General features: G+C 33.6%; 1 protein-coding gene across 1 annotated transcript in view; it reads right to left on the reverse strand.

The window, feature by feature from the left end:
- Positions 1–21739, reverse strand: part of LOC150100126 (carbonic anhydrase-related protein 10-like) — a 79577-nt gene that overhangs the window by 21072 nt on the left and 36766 nt on the right. Inside the window, exons 4-5 of the mRNA XM_090402599.1 lie at positions 13938–14039; positions 6410–6476 (exon numbers count right to left, since the gene is read on the reverse strand). Of these exons, the coding sequence (XP_090258725.1) occupies positions 6410–6476; positions 13938–14039 (169 nt within the window). The remainder of the gene's footprint in view (positions 1–6409; positions 6477–13937; positions 14040–21739) is intronic.

The raw sequence follows: 21739 nt of genomic DNA on the forward strand, positions 1-21739 counted from the left end.
AAAATAATGACAATTAAAGGCTAACGTATATCATCAAAATGGTGACAATTAAAGGGGTAACGTATGCCACTTAAAATTTGACGCCAAAGACTAATGTTTAAAGGCTAACGCAGTTCTTCAAAATGGTGACGATTAAAGGGTAACGTATTCCACTTAAAATTTGACGCCAAAGGCTAATGTTTAAAGGCTAACGCGGTTCTTCAAAATGTTGACAATTAAAGGGTAACGTATTTCGCTTAAAAATTGATACCAACGGCTAATGTTTAAAGGCTAACGCAGTTCTTCAAAATGGTGACAATTAAAGGGAACATATTTCGCTTAAAATTGATGCCAAAGGCTAATGCTTAAAGGTTAACGTTACACTTAAAATAATTATAATTAAAAGATAACATATTACACTGAAAAATAATGCCATTAAAGGATAACGTATTTCACTTAAAAGTTATGACAATCAAATATCATATTTTAATAATAATGAAAATTAAAGTATAATATTTTACTTAAAATTATATTTGAAGAATAACAATTTTCTTCAACAATGAACACAGTTAAAGGACAATATTTACTTAAAATGATTACAATTAAAGGCTAACATATTTTATTTAAAACTATGACAATTAAAGGCTAAGTTATCTAAAATAATTCCAATTAAAGGATAATAAAATTTTAAATATAAATGTTATTTTACTTATTTCATTCTAATTTTATTATTTTATCTTGTCACGCAATTGGCATTTTTATCAAACCAACTATATTCTCATGAAAAGTTTTTTTAATTTCATTGGATACTAAATATGTCAATAAATATTCCAATGTCTTTCCCTTAGTTGCTAAGACGTGATATTTGCGAAGCCATTAAGAACCATTAAGTGCAAAATACTGTCGGCTAAATGGTAGAGTGGAAGTGAGGATGAGTGGACCACTTGTATGCTATGAATTATAGAGTAGAAGCCATTATACCAAGACCTGCGTAAGATGGATGAAATTTCAACTTAGCAAACTCTTGGAGTTGCTTAAAAGAATCCATTGTCCTACCACAGCGACATCTATTGCTAATGGTGATGAAAACTGGCATCATTTTCCATTAATTAAAATATTCTTAGAATATTTTTATTCCAGCGGTTGAAAAGTAGGGTGCGTGCTGTTAACTCTAAGTCATTTACAGTTCTTCATTCGGTTTAATAGTGATTAATATGCAATATCGAAAATCTAGTTTGCATTTATAGGACAGGACTATAATAGAGCGATATACTTACTTCACAATGGTATTTTGATATCGTTCATGTATTATTCCCCATGAAGTTTGTTCGACAGAAATAAAACAGTTCGGTTTTATTTGTAGGTTTAAGGTAGTGTCACTTAATTCTTTCATAACAACGATGAGTTTACTTCGTCAAGAACTAAATAGGCAAGTCTATTTCGCAGGATTCATTGAGTCTCCATATTAGCAAATTCCTTGGAAACCACTATTATAAGAATAACTGATAGAAATAAAAACCGGAAACATACAACCTGTATTAACTTTCTGTTCTTTGAATTAAAAGAAGGAAAAAAAGAACGAAATATTTTAGCGAGGGCCGAGCTTCTGATTTTAAAGAAAACTAGCTCATTTTAATTTTATTTAAAAAGAAAAAAAGTAACGTTTTTGCAGTTATTACTATCTATTAAAATGTCAGTTCAGTGCAACACCGTGCATAATAAATAAGAATTGATTTTGCGATGCTCATTTTTCTCCCACAGGAGCACAGACCATTCTTAAGGAAGAGATCTAAGTCCTTTATAACACTTTTCCCTTTATCTACCATACTTGATGATAGGTAAAACAATAATTGAAGTAGTACGCTCCTATTCAGCAGTTTTTTTAGAATACTTTCATGTACCATTCATATGAACTTTTTTAAAAAGTTAACAAAAAATTTTTTACCAGTTATCGGGTCATTAAGATAATAACTTTTTGCTAAGACTTCGTATTTTAAAGATCCAATAGTGTATCATTAAGATATTTCTTAGTAAGTAATCAAAAAAGGAATTTTTCAGTGATTTGTGTTATCTATTGAACCGTTTCGATGTTTTTTTTTTTTTTCCAAAGTAATCAAGAGAAAGCGCCTCCTGTATAAAAGCAAGCAGTGGGTGTTTGGAACGAGGTAAATTCCGCTGCTCTCTAAGCACCCTGACGATATTGTTGCGGACGGAATATCTCCCGAGAAAATAGCTCTTTCTATTTCCAGACTCATCGCGAGGATATCCATCTACCGAAATTCCTGAACATTATCCGTAGAAAAACTAAGTTTAAAAAAAAAAAAAAAAAAAACTTCCAGTATATAAATATATATCTTTTAGTCTCTTTCTTCGGGCAATTCCCGGAAATTTTAGCTCATCTTTCTGTTAAATTGTAGTGTTTATCAGCACTTCCATGAGTTCGATCGATAGTCTACCGAAGAATGAGAAGTGCATCTGTTGAAGATGTCCTGTATTGATTCTCCTTCAATCGATACACCGTGCGAAAGGGTATATTTAGACTAAACGTTTCATAATGATGGAACTACCTTAAGAGTGCTGTGTCTTGTACAACAAGGGTCTTCATAGACCATTTAAATCTCACGTATTTCGAGCCTGCAAAAAAAAAAAAAAAAAAAACGTTCGACGGTAGATGGCGCTGCGCAATACGAAATATGTAGAGTGATCGTTTAGCACTTAATGAAAAGAAATAGAACTGAAAAGACGTGGCTGTTTCTAGATCACTGTCGGAGATGGAGAAGCCTCCTTCTTCATCTCCTACGCTGTGTGAAAAGACTTCAGGCCGGAATGAAAGAATGTAGAATATAAAAAGGAAGAGAAAAAAAGAACTGAGAAAGTAATTTTTCTTGAGTAGATTAAAACTCATATCCACCGTAGTGATGATCAAATAAATGCATTACAGAACAAATCGAGTGTCTTTCTTTGCCCGTGGGAACTCGGCCAGTTGCCAACAACAACACAACAACATCCAGGACGAGAGAGAGAGAGAGAGAGATGGAGAAAGCACAGAGAATATTGTTAACCGACTAGTTACTTGTAAAGTGGAGAAAAAAGTAAAGAAGAATGGAAACCTACGAAGCATTTTCTTAGTAAGCTACAATCAAATGATGAAGAGAATTTTTTTCTCCCAGATTAGAAGTTACTGTAACTTTTTTATGCTAGTATACACAACCGAGTCGATACTTAAGCTATTCTCTGAAATCTTGGCAACTGCATAATAGATTTACTCGGTACCCTAGCACACATTCACATGGAAGTTTTTTTTTACCTTTTTTGTAATCGATTAGCAACCAGCGACACGAATAAAAAAATAATAAGCATTATTGATAAAGAATATCGAATTAATATGTAATTGATAATGATGGAAGACAATAATAATGCTAACAAAAAATAGAATGCTCATCACCGAGCATCGGTAAAGTTCAATAAGCTATAATCAAAGAACATTGTTAAGGATGACACCAAAGATAATCAAAAACAATTTAAGGCTAGCAATGAAAGCGATCCAGTTTGAGGCTAAGAATAAAACTAATCCAGTGCTTAGGTTAATAATAAAGATAATCCAAAACAATGTTAAGGCTAACGATAAAGATAACCGAATACAATGTTAAGGCTAACATCGAAGATAACAAACGATGCTAAGGCTAACAATGAAGATAATCAAAATAATATTAAGGCTGACAGGCAATATAATGCTACTCAATGAACATGCTGAGATTAACATAGAGATAATGCTAATCAAAACAATATTAAGCCTAAATATAGAGATAATCCCAAAACATTCTTAAGGGTAACAATAAAGATGATGCTGATCAAAAAATATCTCAGTGAATTAAAATAAAGATAATCGTAGAACGTTCCTAAGGCTTAAATGAAACATTCAAATAGCACTGTTAGCGCTTAGTCAAGGAGCTTTGTAAAACTAACAAAATGAGGATAATCAAAGGCATTAGTAAGGCTAACAATAAAGATAATCAAAGACTATTACTGAGGTTAACAGTAAAGATATTCATAGATTATTGTTGAGGCTAACAATAAAGATAATCAAAGAACATTACAAAACTAGTAAGGAATATTCAAAGAACACTGTTAAGGATAACAAAGATATATATATATATAAAGAACATTTCTGAGGCTAACAAAAATTAAAATGATGAACGATTATTGCTAAGGGTTAAAAAAGTTAATCAGAAAATAGTGTTAAGGTTAACAATAAAGATAATCAACTTTCCGTGAATATATTACCTTTATTGACCCGTGTTTCACTCAGGATTTCTCCATGAGTGCAGGTTACAAAGATGCCTCCAACGATCTCGATCTTGAGCCTCTCTTTTCCATGTTATACCCTGTTATACGTTTATCATGTGAATATATGATAAACGAAATATAAAGTAAACCTTTTTTTAGAAGTTTAATTTTTTTCCAGGACTTCTTAGAACGTCTATATGAGATCACGTGGCTCTTAATCGTTTTTTTTTTCTTTCGCCAAATCACTTTTTTTAGTTTCTTCCTCTTAAAATATAAGAATGGACTCTTAGGATTAAAATTTAGGAAGAAAAGTACTAGAATGGTTTAGGAATTAGACGAGACTTAAAAAATTTAGGAAGCCTAAAAATGAATTCAACAGACGATAGAATCAACAATGGCGATTGAAATAAATTACGAAAATCGAAGTGAGGACCGATGATTGTTGAAGTAAACAATGAAAACCGAATCAATATTGATCAATAAAATAAATCGATCAAAATAAGAAAATAAACTATAATGCTCAAGAAATACGTAATAAATATGGAACGAAATAAAAATTAGATACATATGAGTAATTGGAAATGAAACTACGATCTAAACTATGCTAAATATGCAATTGATTTGAAGCCGAGATTCTTGGTGGCTCTAAACAAGTACATTTAAAAAAAAAAAAAAAAAAAAAAAAAAAAAAAAAAAAAAAATTCACTTTTCAGGTTAGGAATATCCGTGTGGTTACTTATTCGTCTATCCAGCATGCGATAAAATCGCAATTGCAGAACCTTTCTTCGTGTATTACGTAAGTGCTTATAACCTCCTAAATCGGCATCAATTGGAAGTGTTTTCAGTGGAAACAGATGCTGCTCTTATACAGACAGCAGAGCATCCAGAGGCCTGCAAGGTAAGCATTAGCGATGCGCTAATCGAATTAGCAAAGACTCCAGAGATCATAAAAGTACATTTTATGGTCTCCCACGAAGATACTTAGCTTTTCGTAGATTGATGAAAGCTTTTGACGATCTGCAAGGCACACCAAAGTGAGATAAAAAATCTAAGGATTGGGGATGGGGGGGGGGGGAATATCCAAAAGACAGAAAGAAAGAAGTAGAAACGTAGCTACATGATTTTTGGAGTGGTTTTCTTTTCCGTAAAGGAAATTTGTCGAAAAATATTAAACCTCCGATGGAGTTTCTTTATAAAATAAAAGAGTCGCTTTGACAGTTGCCCTGAGAAAGATTTAAGATGACAGGGATATTTGATCCAGATAAATGAAATGATGAATTAAACAAAAGCGCACACATCAAGAGAGAGAAAGAGCGAGATAGATGGAGAGAGAGAGAGAGAGGCCGATCTCATGTAACATGGATTAGAACAGTTCGCTTGGCGCAAGAAGGTCAATCTCAAGATAGTCTACCTAAAGAAAAGAGAAAAACGGAATGCAGTAGAAAACCCTTAATAGCCATTTTCCCAGCAGAAATCCGATAGAACTGTCTCCTAATTTCCCTAAGTATCACAGGGATATGCGTGAAAAAAAAGTTTTTTTTTCTCTATCTTTTTTTATCGTTTTCCATAAATATGATCCCAAGTAAGTCGAAAAATGCTAATAGTTCTGTAAAGAATGGAAGTTTAAAACAGAAGGGGATTCAACAAGCTGATGCGTGCTTAACAATGTAGTACACTCAATGAACTAGTCTATTATACATACTTCCTTTCTCTGTTGAATAGAATGTTTATCTCAGTGGCCGGAGCTTTCCGGGTACTCCGATTTTCTTCAACACGCTAATGTGTGCTTAATAAAACACATTACGTATTCTTAATAAAACAGTCTACTACACTATTCTATAAAATAGAATATCTTAATCGGCGAAGTTTCTCCGGGTTCTCCGGTTTTCTTCAAAACTAATGTTTGCTTAACAAGTTGGTATACTTACGGAAACAGTCTACTACACTATTGTGTTCTATTCTATAGAATTTTTATCTCACGGGTCAAGTTTCTCCGGGTACACCGGATTTCTTTGAATGATATCCAGATACAACAAACGAAATTCTTTAAAGTCTTGTACGAATAGACCAAAAATAAGAAACCGATATTGACAATATCTAAATTATAACAGAATTTTTTTTCAAAAAAAAAAAAAAATCTTACCTTTATAGACGATTCTGTGCAACTGACTAGTTAAAATCCTGAGTTCGGCATTTGATAAATCACCCATCTGAAACACAAAGGTTAAAGGTCAGATAAAGGCACACACATTTCAAATGTACACCATTATATATATATAGAGAGAGAGAAAGAGAGAGAGAGCGAAAGGATGTGAAATATAGAAATAGAGAAAGAGAAAGGATGAAAGATAGATAGAGAAAGAATTAAAGAGCTAGAGAGAACGAAAGAAAGAAAGAAAGAAAGAGAGAGAGAGAGAGAGAGAGAGAGAGAAAAGGATGAAATATAGAAATATGGGAAATATAGAAATAGAGAAAGAGAAAGGATGAAAGATAGATAGAGAAAGAATTAAAGAGCTAGAGAGAACGAAAGAAAGAAAGAAAGAAAGAGAGAGAGAGAGAGAGAGAGAAAAGGATGAAATATAGAAATATAGGAAATATAGAAATAGAGAAAGAGAAAGGATGAAAGATAGATAGAGAAAGAATTAAAGAGCTAGAGAGAACGAAAGAAAGAAAGAAAGAAAGAGAGAGAGAGAGAGAGAGAAAAGGATGAAATATAGAAATATAGGAAATATAGAAATAGAGAAAGAGAAAGGATGAAAGATAGATAGAGAAATAATGAAAGAGAGAGAGAACGAAAGAAAGAAAGAGAGAGAGAGAGAAGCAGAGAAAGAGAGAGAGAGAGAGATTGAATCAATGACGTAAATAAACAATTTAAAAAAGTAGCAAACGCCGTTTTATCCTTAAATTGTCTTCATCAAAATTTGCTTTTCCCGAAGAGAATAAAAAGAAAATTTACTTAAAATAACAATTACATAAATAATAAAGTGAAATAATTAAAATCTTAAGTACTATTGCAAGGCTTTAAGAGTGTTTAGTTGAATTACTTTTCATCCGAACGGTTCGTGGCGAAACAGAAGGATTAAAGAAATGCCTTTGGTTAGAAATAATTGCGAGGCACGTGGAAACGCCTGATAAAAATTACGGTCGCTTTAATAACTGGAATAAATTAATGAAGAATGGAAAAAAAAATGGTGATTAGAATTTCTTCAGTTTTAAGGGAGGGAGGGGGGGGGATCTTTAGGGGAGATTTGTCGGAGTGAAGTGAGTACAGTCATTACTTGGTAAATCATTTCCTCCACAAAATCGCATTTCGTATTTTATGAAAGTTTATGGTGAATGAGTATCTTAAACTGCTCGCAGGTTTGCTTTCTTGCTTTTCCATAATTTCGTTTCATAAACGTGCGTGTTATTTCTTCTGCTGCGTTTTTTTTTTTTTTGGTTATTACATTTTTAGTTCATTAAGTTACCCATTTGATTTCTATTTAAAGAATTAACGTAACAGCACTTCTAAATGTCTTTATAAGGATTTTTAAGGGAAGCAAACGACACTTTATTTTATTTTTCTCTTTTGGAAAATTTTTCGCTTATATTAGCCTTAATTTCAGCAGATCTGTAACTGAGTGGTCTATTACATTTTGACTTTTGTCTTGGAAAAATAGCTATGATTAGCCTTTGTTCCATCGACTCTGTAGCATATTTGGGTATTTAATGGAAATTTTATCCTAGGGAAAATTAGCTTGATTAGCCTTTGTTTCATCAAATTTGTAGCGTAAAAGGTACTTCCGTAAAATATCCAAATGAGTATTTTTAAGGAAATTTTTATCCTGGGAAAAGTAGCCTTGGTTAGCCTTTGTTTCATCGACTTTGTAATGGTATTCCTGTAATTTACGGAAATTTTATCCTTGGAAAAAGTAGCCTTGATTAGTCTTTGTAGAATACGAATACGACTTTGTAGCGTATTCGGGTATTTTACGGATATTTTTGTTCTATGGGAAATTAGCCTTAATTAGCCATAAATTTCAACGCCTAATTAGTTGAAAAATGTCTGCGTTAGAATCTATTCCGTTTTGGTATTGGATTCACGATCTGTTTTTAAAATTTATAACCTTTGCGTATTTGTCTTTCTTCCATCCAACTTTACGTGAATTGTTCTACTGTCGCGCCACACGCCATTGGATCCACATTTAAAAAAAAAAAAAAATTAAACCAGCGAAGTAGACATTTAAGTTCAAATGTTGCTCGTAAAAACATGACCTAGAGTTTTTGAATTGGAGGATACAGAAATATTAAAATAAATAAACCAAAAATACCCCGAATTGTTGAACTTGGTACATTAATACCAAGCTGGTACAAGGAAGAACACTTACCCTTCAATTAGAGAAACATGGGTTCAAATTCAGTGCAAAATGCGAAGAAACTTGATGAGGACTTCAAATGATGGTAAATTCGCCGATCCTCATACGAAGTTGGCGGAGTGTTCGATACCACAAAACAGACCAACCGACCAGAAGAACACACGTAATTACATTACATTATACACGGACTCCATAGCCTACAAATGCAGCACTACATAACTTATATTGCAAATACTGTCGTACGTATGGAACTTTTTATTCTGGTTTGGTTACATAATATTACAATGCGATTTTAATTCTTAACCACCCAATACATGAGGGATCATGTATTTGTCTGTACGATGAATGTTTTCTCCGATTTCAGTGTTGAAAGGGGGGGAGGAGAGAGAGAGAAAACCAAAGAAAATCCGTCTACATCTATCCTCTACGTCTTAGCCTGAAAATAACCTTAAAGAGGGATTTCTCTGCCATTAATTCAACATTTCTCCAAAAGAAAAATCTCCCATTTTTAAGTCAACGCACATAAATTTTCCCGTCGCTATCATTTGCATCAGTCCCGATGCTACATTTTCTATTTCACGCTGTAGGTTCGCCATTAATATTCGCGACATGATAAGAGCTGTTAAATCCATTCTAATTCCTTCTCTTTGTGTGTGCAAGCGAGTTGCTATTCCAATCGAAGCAAACATAACAACATAATTATGGGCGAGACGGTAAATTAAGAAAACCATTCAAGACGATTTAATTAGTAGTAATCCGAAGAAGATTCCATTTTACTTTTATTTCTATAGGAAAAAAAAAAAAACCGAACCGATATGTTCTGTAATTAAATGAGTTGTCTACTCAACCCTCCCTTTCCCAGTGTGAAAATAGCAATTGAAAAATGTTGAAGATAGAACGAAGAGAGAGAGGTAATGATTTGCCTAATCCTCTGATGACACCACCAACACGATACTAAAAACGAATTAAATAACGTCTGTGCATGTGAATATTGTCATTATCAATATAATTAAGGCTTAAATTAGTTCTTCGATCACGTGACGCATACCACGCAACAATGAAAACTGGCTTCTCTCACACACATGATTCTACTTCCAGGTTAACGCCTAGAAATTAACGAGAAACTATGAAATTGTACATTGGTAGAGTTCAATTTTTTCCCACAGGAAACTAAAGCCAATTCTAAAAATAACTTTTAAATACTGTAGTTCCAAAATATATTCAATATAACAGAGACAGATGCTGAGATTCAATTGTAAAAACAACTACACATGCCAGCCACTGAATTAAAAACTTTTATGCAGACGCACACGTCACTTATGCAACGCATATGTAAAATGCTTGGTCACGTGTTCCAGGCAATTCTTTAAGAATTGCTGGTGGTCAGTAATCGTGTTGATCACAATGAGAAAAATAAAGGATCTTTCGAAATTCGATAAGAGCTTATTGTGGGTACCCGTCTGACTGACGCCACGATTTTGAAAACAGCACACCGGTTTCTCGAAAGGTGTGATATTCTGGGTGTTTAATCAGTGGAAAAACAACCCGCATTGTTTGTGTAAGAAGCGTAACCGTGGTCCTAAGACAGTCTGTCAGGAACGATTTCGTCCTCTTCTGTGAAGTACGTTTGTCTTGTACGGACAAACAGAACTTTCTGCGTGCAGCAATTTAATGAAGGCTGATTCCGACTCGTATCTCACCGAACTATGCGCAGGGAGTTCAAGAGGATCGGTATTGGCAGTCGTATGCTTGTACGCAAAATAAAAGTCTCTAACTCAGTAAACGGTATGTATAGAAATGACTTATGGTCTTTGGGACTGCTGTTAACGAAACAAAGGCTATATTAGGTCTCTTAATTGCTTGTTCTTGCGCCTAGTTTGCTCGTGGTTAAAAGCATTTCCTTGCGTGAAATTTAAAAGAAAATGAAATATCTTACGCTATTGAGCTTCTGAGACGAAACAAAAATCAATAAATAGAAACAAAAGAATTCCCCCCCCCCTTCAAACGTCGAAGCTCAAATAACGCCTTTTAAAGCCGCTATTTGAACCAACATCTAATGCAATTAAGTGTCGAAGTGTTATGTCTGTCAAGGCACACATGTTCTAAAGCTGGTTTGCCTGATTTCTTTTTTCTTTCAGGATATTAAAAAAAAATTCAGGGGGATTGTGGTGTCGATTATAAACATAACAGATTAGCACTTATCTCTGTTAGTATAAACACCAAGAAGAGCTGCTATGTTATCTTAAATCAAAAACCTCCATAATTTTCCTCTCGTAACCTACGTTGTTATAATAAACTCGTTTGATGTCATCCTTGGTCTAGTGTTGCAATGGTTCCCATTTCCCTTATAGCACAGAGCTCTAAGAATGCTACTGTCGGTAGAGAATTGTTGTGTCCACTGTTTAAAGTGAGATCTTTCATTAAGCGAATTAATAAAACAATTCACTATGATGAAAAAAAAAAATGTCATCAGTTCCAGAAGAATTCTTCATGAACTTCAACAGCGAGTTCCGTTTATTGTACTATGAAACGAATAAGATTCTAGAGGTGTAATTTATGAAAAGTTAAAGTAAAAATAGTGATTCTAATAAAAGTTGGGGTTAGTTTATATTTAACTAAGATTAAGATGGGTGCATTATAAATAATTAAAATATTTAATTTTTAAAATTAAAAAAATAATTCGTATTTAGCGCCTTTCATGATGATCTACATTTCGAAATCTTAACTTTGAAAAACTTACAAAATTATTTATTATTATCCTATAATATCTTTATAAAATTGCTCACCAAATAATAATTGTGCAATCTTGCACTCGTCAAGCTGCCCCTGATGAGAGTTTTCAATAGAAATAGTAAGAAATCTCACCAGCTAGACCAGAGCTCCATCCACAACACGTCTACCTCAATGTAGAGTCACGTTTACTCCCGCTACCCACCATCTTGATTGATGGTGGGTAGCGGGAGTAAACATTTCACTTAAACATTCAGACCACTGGACAGAAATCACATTGGCAGCAACACCTCTCAAAACCCAATTCGCAATATCATTTGTTTTAATTAGACAGTTGAATTCCCCTGGTCCGTGTCAGTTCTGAGTCGGCTGTTAGTTGCCAATCGAAACGGTGTAAAAAAAAAAAAAGCATTAATTGCAAATAATAATAATCTGTTTTGGAAGTAAAAATAAAATCACTATTTCAGTGATTCCAGTTTTACCAACAGTTGAAGAAACCAAACCAGGACCGTTCGTTATTTGACTAGAAATTCAAGACATATTTCGCTTTATTCTCTCTCTCAGATTCGGATTCATTACAGCAGTTAATCCTAGAGCATTTGAAAACGCGAATATTTTAACACTCAACTCGCAACACTCACTTCTTAAGCCTAATCCAAACATTCCTAAGCTACAGTCAATAGTCGATTTAAAACACCAATTTACAAAACTGTCTTCTGCATAACCGTGAAAAAAAACTCTACAGACTAACAGGTGCACTAAATGTAAAGCAAGTGTAGATGCCTTTCCATTGGCAATATTCACCAAACATGTACAAGCACTTATATGAATAATTTCACCGTATTTTTTCAGTGGGTTACATAATAGCAAATCCCATCTTACGAACCAATAACACAGCTTGTAATGTACAACTTTTTTTTGGGGGGGGAGGGGGAGCAAAACTATCCCAGAAACAGTTTTTGGTAACGCTACTGCCTGATTCCACTTCAGTGCTTTCTGTGACAGTTTGCCAATAAATAGACCCAAAAAACGCTTTCAATGATTTATGTTTCCGACTGCATACACTTGTACTTTTGAGAAACATCGAGACGAACGAGGTAACTGTTTTGGTTGCACAGTAAAAATCTATCGAATCCCTTACTCCAACCGTTCTGATGGCTCTTTGAGAACGACCGCAGATTTTTTTTTTTTTTTCTGAAATACAGCTAAGTAGTGGGGAATTCTAAAAATACAGGACGTTTATCGGCACGCATTCAGATTCTAGGAAAGAACGATGGATATTTATGATCGTTAAGGCTTTTAGAAAGAGTGAAGGAAGAAAATATTTGAATACCTAAGGGTACTCTTTCTCTACCCAGGGACCTCCACTTCACTCATTCTGAATTCCACTTTCTTTCGTTCGTTTTAATGTATCTATATTGCTCTTAATATTCTTCTCTCTCTCTCTCTCTCTCTCTCTCTCTCTCTCTTGCACCTCTGCACGCCATATAAGAGTGCATATATAAATTGAAACAGCGCATTCATAGGAAAAGAACAGTCAGAGATGTTTATTTTATTTATTTGTTTATTTTTTTTACGTAAGAACTTATCTGGAAACCGTACTTACATTATGTATGTTTACGTTATGTGTGTTTACATTTTCATTGAAAAAAAAAAAAAAAAAAACGGAAAAAATCAGTAAGTACCATTAACCTCATTTAAAAGCTGATCTACAATCGCTAGCTTTGTATGAGGTATATAAGTTTTAGATAAGATCGTTGAATGTATTGGACTGTCTAGAGTTTGGCTATGCAACTGTTTTTATTATACTACATGGTCAGGGTAAGTCCTTGTTTATTGGCGAATATTCCAGAAACTTATTTAAGAGAAAGATTTGAATACTTTCAAATCAAAGGGCATTTGTTCGGATAGTATTCTAACACCTAATGCAAAATATATGCAGTATAAAAATGCAGATCATAGATGGCAGCACTGTACACTTACATTTTTCAAATTAAATATTTCAATTTCATCATAGCTAATGAATTTATTTGGGACGGAAGAGAAGGTAGTCTTGTTTGTTTTAGTTCGTGACAGCCCTTTAGTTTCCATAAACTTGAAAAGTTGGATTCGACGATGTCCTTCAGTTGGAGAGACTTGAGTTCGAATCCCGTCTGTGAAGAACTTTTGTCAGGACTTTTCAGGTGAAGGTGAATAACCGGTCTCGTACGGCAGTGGGGGATTTTACATCGGAAACTCGGGGATTTTTTCGCTTCTATTGTTAATCCTTTGTTTTTACATATTAATCTACTACTTTTATTGTTTATCTTCAGTTTCTTCGATTTTTTTTTTATTTCTGTTATTATTTTCCCGTAGTTTTTTGTTTTCAATTATTAACAATAGAAATTTTGTATTTTTCTAAGGCAATTTTTTAAAAAAAAAAATTAAAATAATCATTAGGAAGTCCGACATCAAGTAGATAGACTCAATACTAATTAGCAATTAAATTAGTATTAAATTAGTGCAATAAAAATCGTCTATTAATTTTTAAAAAAAAGTGTTTGCTACTATAAATCTTATAAAATTTAAAATAAAAAAAATCCAAACCTGTAATAAGACTGCTATTCCTACAATTCCTTCGCTCCTTCTTAATGCTAGTGCTTCTGATATGTTATTATACAGGTCGGAGTTGTAGCCGAAAATTTGAAGCTATAATTAAAGATAAATGCATTTAAAAATAATAACAAACATAGAAAATACACAATATAAATATGAATTAAACAAATAATTATTTTTATTACCAACCAAAATTTGCCCTTCATCTGCAACGGACCCCAGCCTCTGCTAATCCACTCCGACAACTGTCATTATAACGTTGTTTTAAACACACAATACGTCATTTCTACGGACAGCGACGCATTCAAATACGTCGTTAACAAAGGAAAAATTAATGGGAAAACGCCACATTTTTCCAATAGAATCCATTGTTGAAAAGGAAACAGGGGGGGGGGGGGAATAAGGGGAAAAGGGTGGGACAACAATAATAATTCAACAATGCACCGGGTTGTGTGTGTGTTTAAACTGCACGCGGTCCAAACGTGTCCCGATCCGCCTCAAGATAATGTCTGTTATGAATATGTTTAAGTTGCCGACACAAAAGCCACTTAAACAGCCACAAACAATCCGTTACGGACAGAATAAATTAAACGCTCGGTACGTAGTTTGTTGCTAACCCAACTAGTCGAAGAGTCATGTATTATAATAAAATGTTTCATTAAGAAAATTCACAGATAGAAGTGATTACTGCCTTTAATTAGTGCAATTACAATATTACAATTTGTTACGTTCACAGAAAGACCCACCATTGTTTAACTTATCCCGTGGATTATGTTTTGGTTTCCTCTTGCTAATAATGAATTGTTTGTCTTAGTATTGTCTGTGATTTACGAGTGTTGTATGAAAAATAGCTTACGCGTTAAAATTTTAATTAAAATCTGAATTAGCTGTTTAATTCAAAGTACCTTTTAAAACAGATTATAGAAATGGTTGATTGATTTTGTAGGCTGTTTGTGCATACGAAGAAACTGCTCCCCTATTCACCCCCCACCCCACCCTCGAAAGAAATTTCCTCACCCAATTTATTCTTTCCCCTCTTTGCCGAGGCCCTAATACGTTTCCAACAACGTCTGAAGCTCTACATTTTTTTTTTTTTTTTTCTGTGCTGTCATCTCCTTCTCCACACCAGGTGAGATCAGTAACGCCTGGTGAACCGTGCATGCGTCTGACATAGGTCATACATGCCTGTACTCACGCAAAGTATCCGCCCATTACTTCCTCAAATATAAGAAAAGAGAGAAGGAGAGAAAAGTAAGAAAGAAGGAAAAAAAAAAAACGCAAAGGATCTGTCCGTGCGTGCGCGTATGCAATTACTGATTATGACTTTCACCTGGAAGACCTACTAATGGTAAAGAGAGGGGGGGTGGAAGAGTCGTTATTTTCTTAATGACGATACAAGTATCATAGCACGTGTAAGGAGACGCAACAGACGAAAGAAATAATAGTACGAAAAATCTGTTCTTAGACGTAGTGATTGTTCCAATCAAACACGCACATGATCGAATTGTGGTTGCGACTGTCCGGTAGGTCGCGAAGTTAAAATGGATGAGGTTTTAAAGACATTTTAGAAGCTTAATTCTGAAAGTTAAGACCCCGTTAATTGCATTTTCACATTTCAATTTAAAGAATTTACTTTATTTAATCAAACTAAAATTTTATGAAATAATTTTTTTTTTTTCGCTTGTAATTCTTGAACCATCATACAAATATTTACTGAAAAGCCAATATTTAAACAAATATGCTGTCTAGATTATAGAAATATGCATTATTGGAAGAAATTAAATATCTCACATAATTAAAAATTAAAATACCCATTAGTATAAATGTAAAATAGCTACTTTGTGTAGAACGTAACTAAATAGACGGGATATGAGACACAATCTACACTGATGAATAGTAGAAACATCAGTAAGATGTACCATAAGTATTATTTTGACATTTATCGTGTTACCATAGTAATTAGCATTTGCATTGTCCAGCGTTACCATCATAAGTAGCATATAAATCATTAACGCATATGATAATAAGCGCCTGCATTGTTAAGGCGTTACCATGGTAATTAGAATCGACATATTCTTAAAGCGTTACCATGGTAATTAGAATCGACATATTCTTAAAGCGTTACCATGGTAATTAGAATCGACATATTCTTAAAGCGTTACCATGGTAATTAGAATCGACATATTCTTAAAGCGTTACCATGGTAATTAGCATCGATATATTATTAGGCGTTACAATGGTAATTAGCGTCGATACATTATTAAGGCGTTACCATGGTAACTAACAATGCTATGTTACTGAGCTTACCATAATGCTTAGCAACATTATTGTTCAAGTGTTTCCATAATTGTAAACCCAATACTCAAGCGAATAATGAGATCAACCTCATCATTTTATGTATCTCGAATAATTTTAAAATCCCTCTTTTGATTTTTTTCTTTATTTTTTTTTCCCTTTCTATTGGTCAAAAGAATATTGGGGTGGATTTTTTTTTTTCCCCTTCAAAATATCACATCGATCGTGGCCAGTAGACCAGAGCATCATTAAAGCAATCAAACGGAAGTTCAAGATCTGCTAATGAAAAAGTCCTTGGAGAATTTCGCCACTTTTTCAACACAATAAAAAAATAAATAAATAAATAAACAAACAACTGTTTTCAAGAAATCAGTTCTTTCATAAGCCTACATGAATGTTTTTCTATATTTGAAAAGAGAATAATTAGCACAAGCAATTTTACAACCATGATACTCGCTGCATGGCTTTAACTGTTTCGTCGTAATCCCAAACAACAACAGTTTAGCCTCAGCATATAAAGTAAACCAAATAAAATTGATTAGTCAACCTTATAACGGTGCCAGCGGTAGCAAGTGCAGTCGAACTGGCGCCTTCGAAACTCGTAAATAAGTCAACAATAGCAATTACTGCATCTCTCGTGCTGTAGTCGCGAACAATGGAAACAACAATGGAAATTTCATAAATCTGATATTTCCATCGCGTGACAGTTATAAAAAATGGACAATATAACATAACAATGAATAATAACAACAATAAGAAATAAACAATGGTTGCTTGTGTAACTTGTAACACTTCGATTACTGACCGATTTTGAATATGCTATTATAGATCCAATAGTAGTCGTTGACTGGAGGAACTTTAAGATTCCCCCCCCTCCCCCCCAGCCAGTTCTATTCATGCATTAGCATCGCCTGATTACAAATTCGATTTGTCTGGGGATTATGAGTAGATGAGTATTTAATATACTGACGGATTTAATTTCTTTTCATGTATAAATCTAACTAACGTAAGTTACCTTTATTAGTATTGTTATTATTGCATTTACTATGCTTGTATCTATTATTTACGTAACAATAGATTCAATGCTATTATTGCGATGGCATTTTAATCTATTGTTACGAAGGACAAAGATCCATCCATCCAGTTAGTTATTGAGCCTTGTTAAAAAATCTTGCAGTATTCACCGCTCACGAATCCCATCCCATTCAAGTGCCATCTTCAATCTAGTTAAATAACTATCATGACGTGACTCATGGTTAACTACGGGCGCAACGACATGTGATGAGGACCCTATCTCTTCCACACATTGCTAGTATTCATGGCTGTAATCCGTGCGTTCACTGGGGGACGAATTTCCGGATGAAAAAAAAAAAAAACCTCTACCTCCGTATGGGACCGGCTAACTCACCTTTAGTCGAAAGAGACCAGATAAAGGTTCCTCGCGTCATGGATGGAAATCGAGCCCAGGTTATTCCGCCAAAGGGTTTCATCTATATCGACTGAGCTACGGAGGCTCTGCTAATACCATTTGTGAACTAAGTCACTATCTTAATCAATCGATTTGTTTTTATTGCCTGGATTGTATTCATTTTTTTTATTAGCTGACATGTTTTTATTATTGTCTTATTTTATTTATTTTTATTGGTTGAAATGTATTTTTATCTATAATTTCGTTATGTGTTCTGTGGCCGGTTTGTCTATCTTGTGCAATGGAAAACCAAATTTTCGTGAAGAAAAATACGTCACATCCTGTGATTGGTTAACTCATCCTTAATTGAAGTGACCTTATAAAAAAATCCTTCAAGTTCCTAGACGGAAAACTCCAACTCAACTTATGCCAACCAAAGGGCATCATGAAGAAGATTCAGTTTTATTTTTCTACTACTCTTTCCAAACAATACTCGACAATAATTGAAAAACAACAATAGATAAATAAGATAAATGCAATATTAATATAATTACGGCTATTATAGCCTGTTTTTGTTTAGGAGTGTCCCTTATTTTAATACATTGGCTAACATTACTCAAAAAAGGGGTATAAATATTTTAGGGCATTATGGGTGAGTATAGAAGGCAATTATGGCAGAATAAAGGAGGTGGAAAAAATTTTGTACATACCTTGTTTTTGGTTCTATGATGCCTTCCAATTCCAAGATCCTGCTGAAGGTTGTTTATAAATGGGGGGAAGAGGGGGAAGGAACATGGGGGTGTGTTTTGACGCGGGAAATAAGTTTGGAAACCCGGGTTACAATTAATAATATATATATAAATATATATATATATATTATTTTGTTTAGGGCCGCATTTTTTGTGGGGGGAAGAGAGGGGGGAACGAAGGGTATCCTTATGTGGAAACTGGGACAGGGGTTAACGGGGTGTGGACCGTTTCTGATGTCGTCTGACCGTCATCGGAACCTTGTGGGAATGAGTGTAGGGCTATGTCAAGGCTGCAAGTTGCATCTGCCAAATTAGGGCATTTGTGGTCGCTACATGGCCGAAGGCGTGGCTTAATTTGTAAGTTTTGGAACGTCCAACATTCGGAAATTAGGTAGGGGCGGTGGACGTTGATAGAATTTTCATCGCATTTTATGGCAATAGTTTCGGATATTCTAAGCATTGTTTCGTTGTCTTGTTTGTCTACGATTATGGCCTTGTCGATTTGGGGGGATATGTTTTAGTTCAAGGGCGTGAGCTGCAATTTCTGTCTTCCCTGTACTCTGTGTTTTGTTTTTCTTTTTGATTTTGCGATGTTTTTTTGTGTTCAGATATTCCGGAATGGGGATATTGCAATCCCTGAAGTGCTCTTGTAGTCTAGTCCATAAAGACCTAATAGTTGAGCCAGTGTAGGTGACGTCACAGTCTTTTTGACAAGGAAATTTGTAGACTGCGTTGTGGTGTTCGAATAATTCTTTGTGAGTGAGAGATTTAGTAGGTTTTAGGAGAGTTGCTAATTTTTGGTTAGTGACGAATATTAGCTTATAGTCCGTGTTTTTGAAAATGTATTTGTAGGCTTTGTATGTGTTTTGGATGTATGGATTTGATGACCATGCGTGTCGGGAAGTCTGTTTTGGTTGTATTATTCGCGTAATTTATTAGATGTGTGGGGTAGTTGCGATTTTTGAAAACCTGTGTTAAATACTTGAGTTCTGTGTTAAGATAATTGCTGTTGGTTGATAATTTGTAAGCATTGATAAATTGTGATAGGATGACTGAATTTTTAACGGAAAATGGGTGGTATGAATTGAAATGGAGGTAGTTTCCGATATGTGTGGGTTTGTGGAATATCTTCGTAGCTATCTTGTTATGGCTTCTGATTAATGTCAGGTTTAAGAAATTGATGGATTTGTTCTGTTTCCATGGTGAATTGTAGTCTGTTTCTATAATCGTTGAGGGATGTTTGTAAGGCGGAGATGCGTGAGGGTTTGTCAATGCATAGAATATCGTCTACGTATCTGCCATAAAAGGTGATGGCCGGGGGGGGGGGGGAGTAGAAGTGATTCAATGTGTGCCAGGAATAATTCTGCTAGTTGTCCACTGATGTTTTAGCCCATTGAGAGACCGAAAATTTGAACATATAAGGAGTTGTTGAACTTAAAGAAGTTCACGGATATTGTGAGTTTGATCAAGCTAATGATGTCATTTGGTGTTAATTTTGTGCGTGTGTGTAGGGGTGTGGTCCTCAGTGAGTAGTGTGTGTACGATGTCTAATGTTCTGGGGACATCCACTTTGGTGTATAATGGAGTTGCATCTAGTGAGGTGAAGATGTCATCATGGGATGGAGTAGCGTTATATATTTTCCAGAATAGGTCGTCCGTATTTTTAATCATACAGATAGACGTTCTTAGTAGTGGTTTGATGAGTTTGGCAACAAATTTTGATAAAGGAGCTGTGGTGGTGGTCTTGTAGAAGAATATGGGTCGTATCGGATAACCGTCTTTGTGAGTTTTGATGTTACCGAACATATAGGGGGTGCGTGTAGTGCGGGGGGATTGTGTGTCTCATTGTGGTTATATATATATATATATATATATATATATATATATATATATATATATATATATATATATATAATAATAATAATAATAATAATAATATATATATATATAATAATAATAATATATATATATATAATAATAATAATATAAATATATATATATATATAATAATAATAATAAAAATATATATATAATAATAATAATATAAATATATATATAATAATAATAATAATAATAATAATATAAATATATATATAATAATAATAATAATATATATATATATAATAATAATAATAATATATATATATATATATATAATAATAATATATATATATATATAATAATAATAATATATATATATATATATATAATAATAATAATATATATATATATAATAATAATAATAATATATATATATATATAATAATAATAATATATATATATATATAATAATAATATATATATATATATATATATAATAATAATATATATATATATATAATAATAATATATATATATTATTAATTGTAACCCGGGTTTCCAAACTTATTTCCCGCGTCAAAACACACCCCCATGTTCCTTCCCCCCGTTTAAAAACAACCTTCAGCAGGATCTTGGAATTGGAAGGCATCATAGAACCAAAAACAAGGTATGTACAAAATTTTTCCATCTCTTTTATTCTGCCATAATTGCCTTCTATACTCACCCATAATGCCCTAAAGTATTTACACCCCTTTTTTGAGTAATGTTAGCCAATGTATTAAAATAGAGGACACTCCTAAATAAAAACAGGCTATAATAGCCGTAATTATATTAATAGTGTTTAAGAGGAGTAACATGGGAATTTTCCTAGAAATCTATACTTAATAAATGCAATAGTAAAAAAAGTCCGAAATTTCCAAATTATAAAAAAATAATTATTATTATACCATTTTGATACATATTTGAAGGTTAGTTAATATAATACTTATCCGTTATGATTAAAACACCGTAAAAAATAAACAAAATAAGAAAAAACAATTTCCAATACCACATTTTTTTAATACATCACTCCGTTAGCTTATATATATCTTAGCGTCCCGTGTTTGATTATATTTGCCAACATGTCCAGATATTTACATAGGCGTCACTTGTGGTCATTACATTAGTTATTCACTCCCCCCCCGTTACCTAGTTGTCTACTAGAATCATCTAAGACAGCGAATAACAGTACCATCCTCCACTAATACAGTATTTCAACCAAGTAGCTTGTATTTTGAAAAAAAAAAAAAAAAAAAAACCATGCATAACGGTTTCCCAATCCGTCATAAATCACGAGCTTGCATTTATTTCAGCACATTTAATAGCCCACTGTCAAAACGTTGGAACACGCAACACCACCGTACACATCAGTATCCAAGGAAACGGAAAAATTAAACAAATACTTCTCGCTCCTGTACTTGTTAGTTCTGTTTTCGTTTCCCGTCTTTTTTTTTTTTTTTTTTTTTTTTTAGCTTGTATAA

Source organism: Typopeltis vanoorti, chromosome 13 (assembly GCF_054136105.1).
Source record: "Typopeltis vanoorti isolate ZY-2024b chromosome 13, IOZ_Tvanoo_1.0, whole genome shotgun sequence".
Classification (NCBI taxonomy): domain Eukaryota; kingdom Metazoa; phylum Arthropoda; class Arachnida; order Uropygi; family Thelyphonidae; genus Typopeltis; species Typopeltis vanoorti.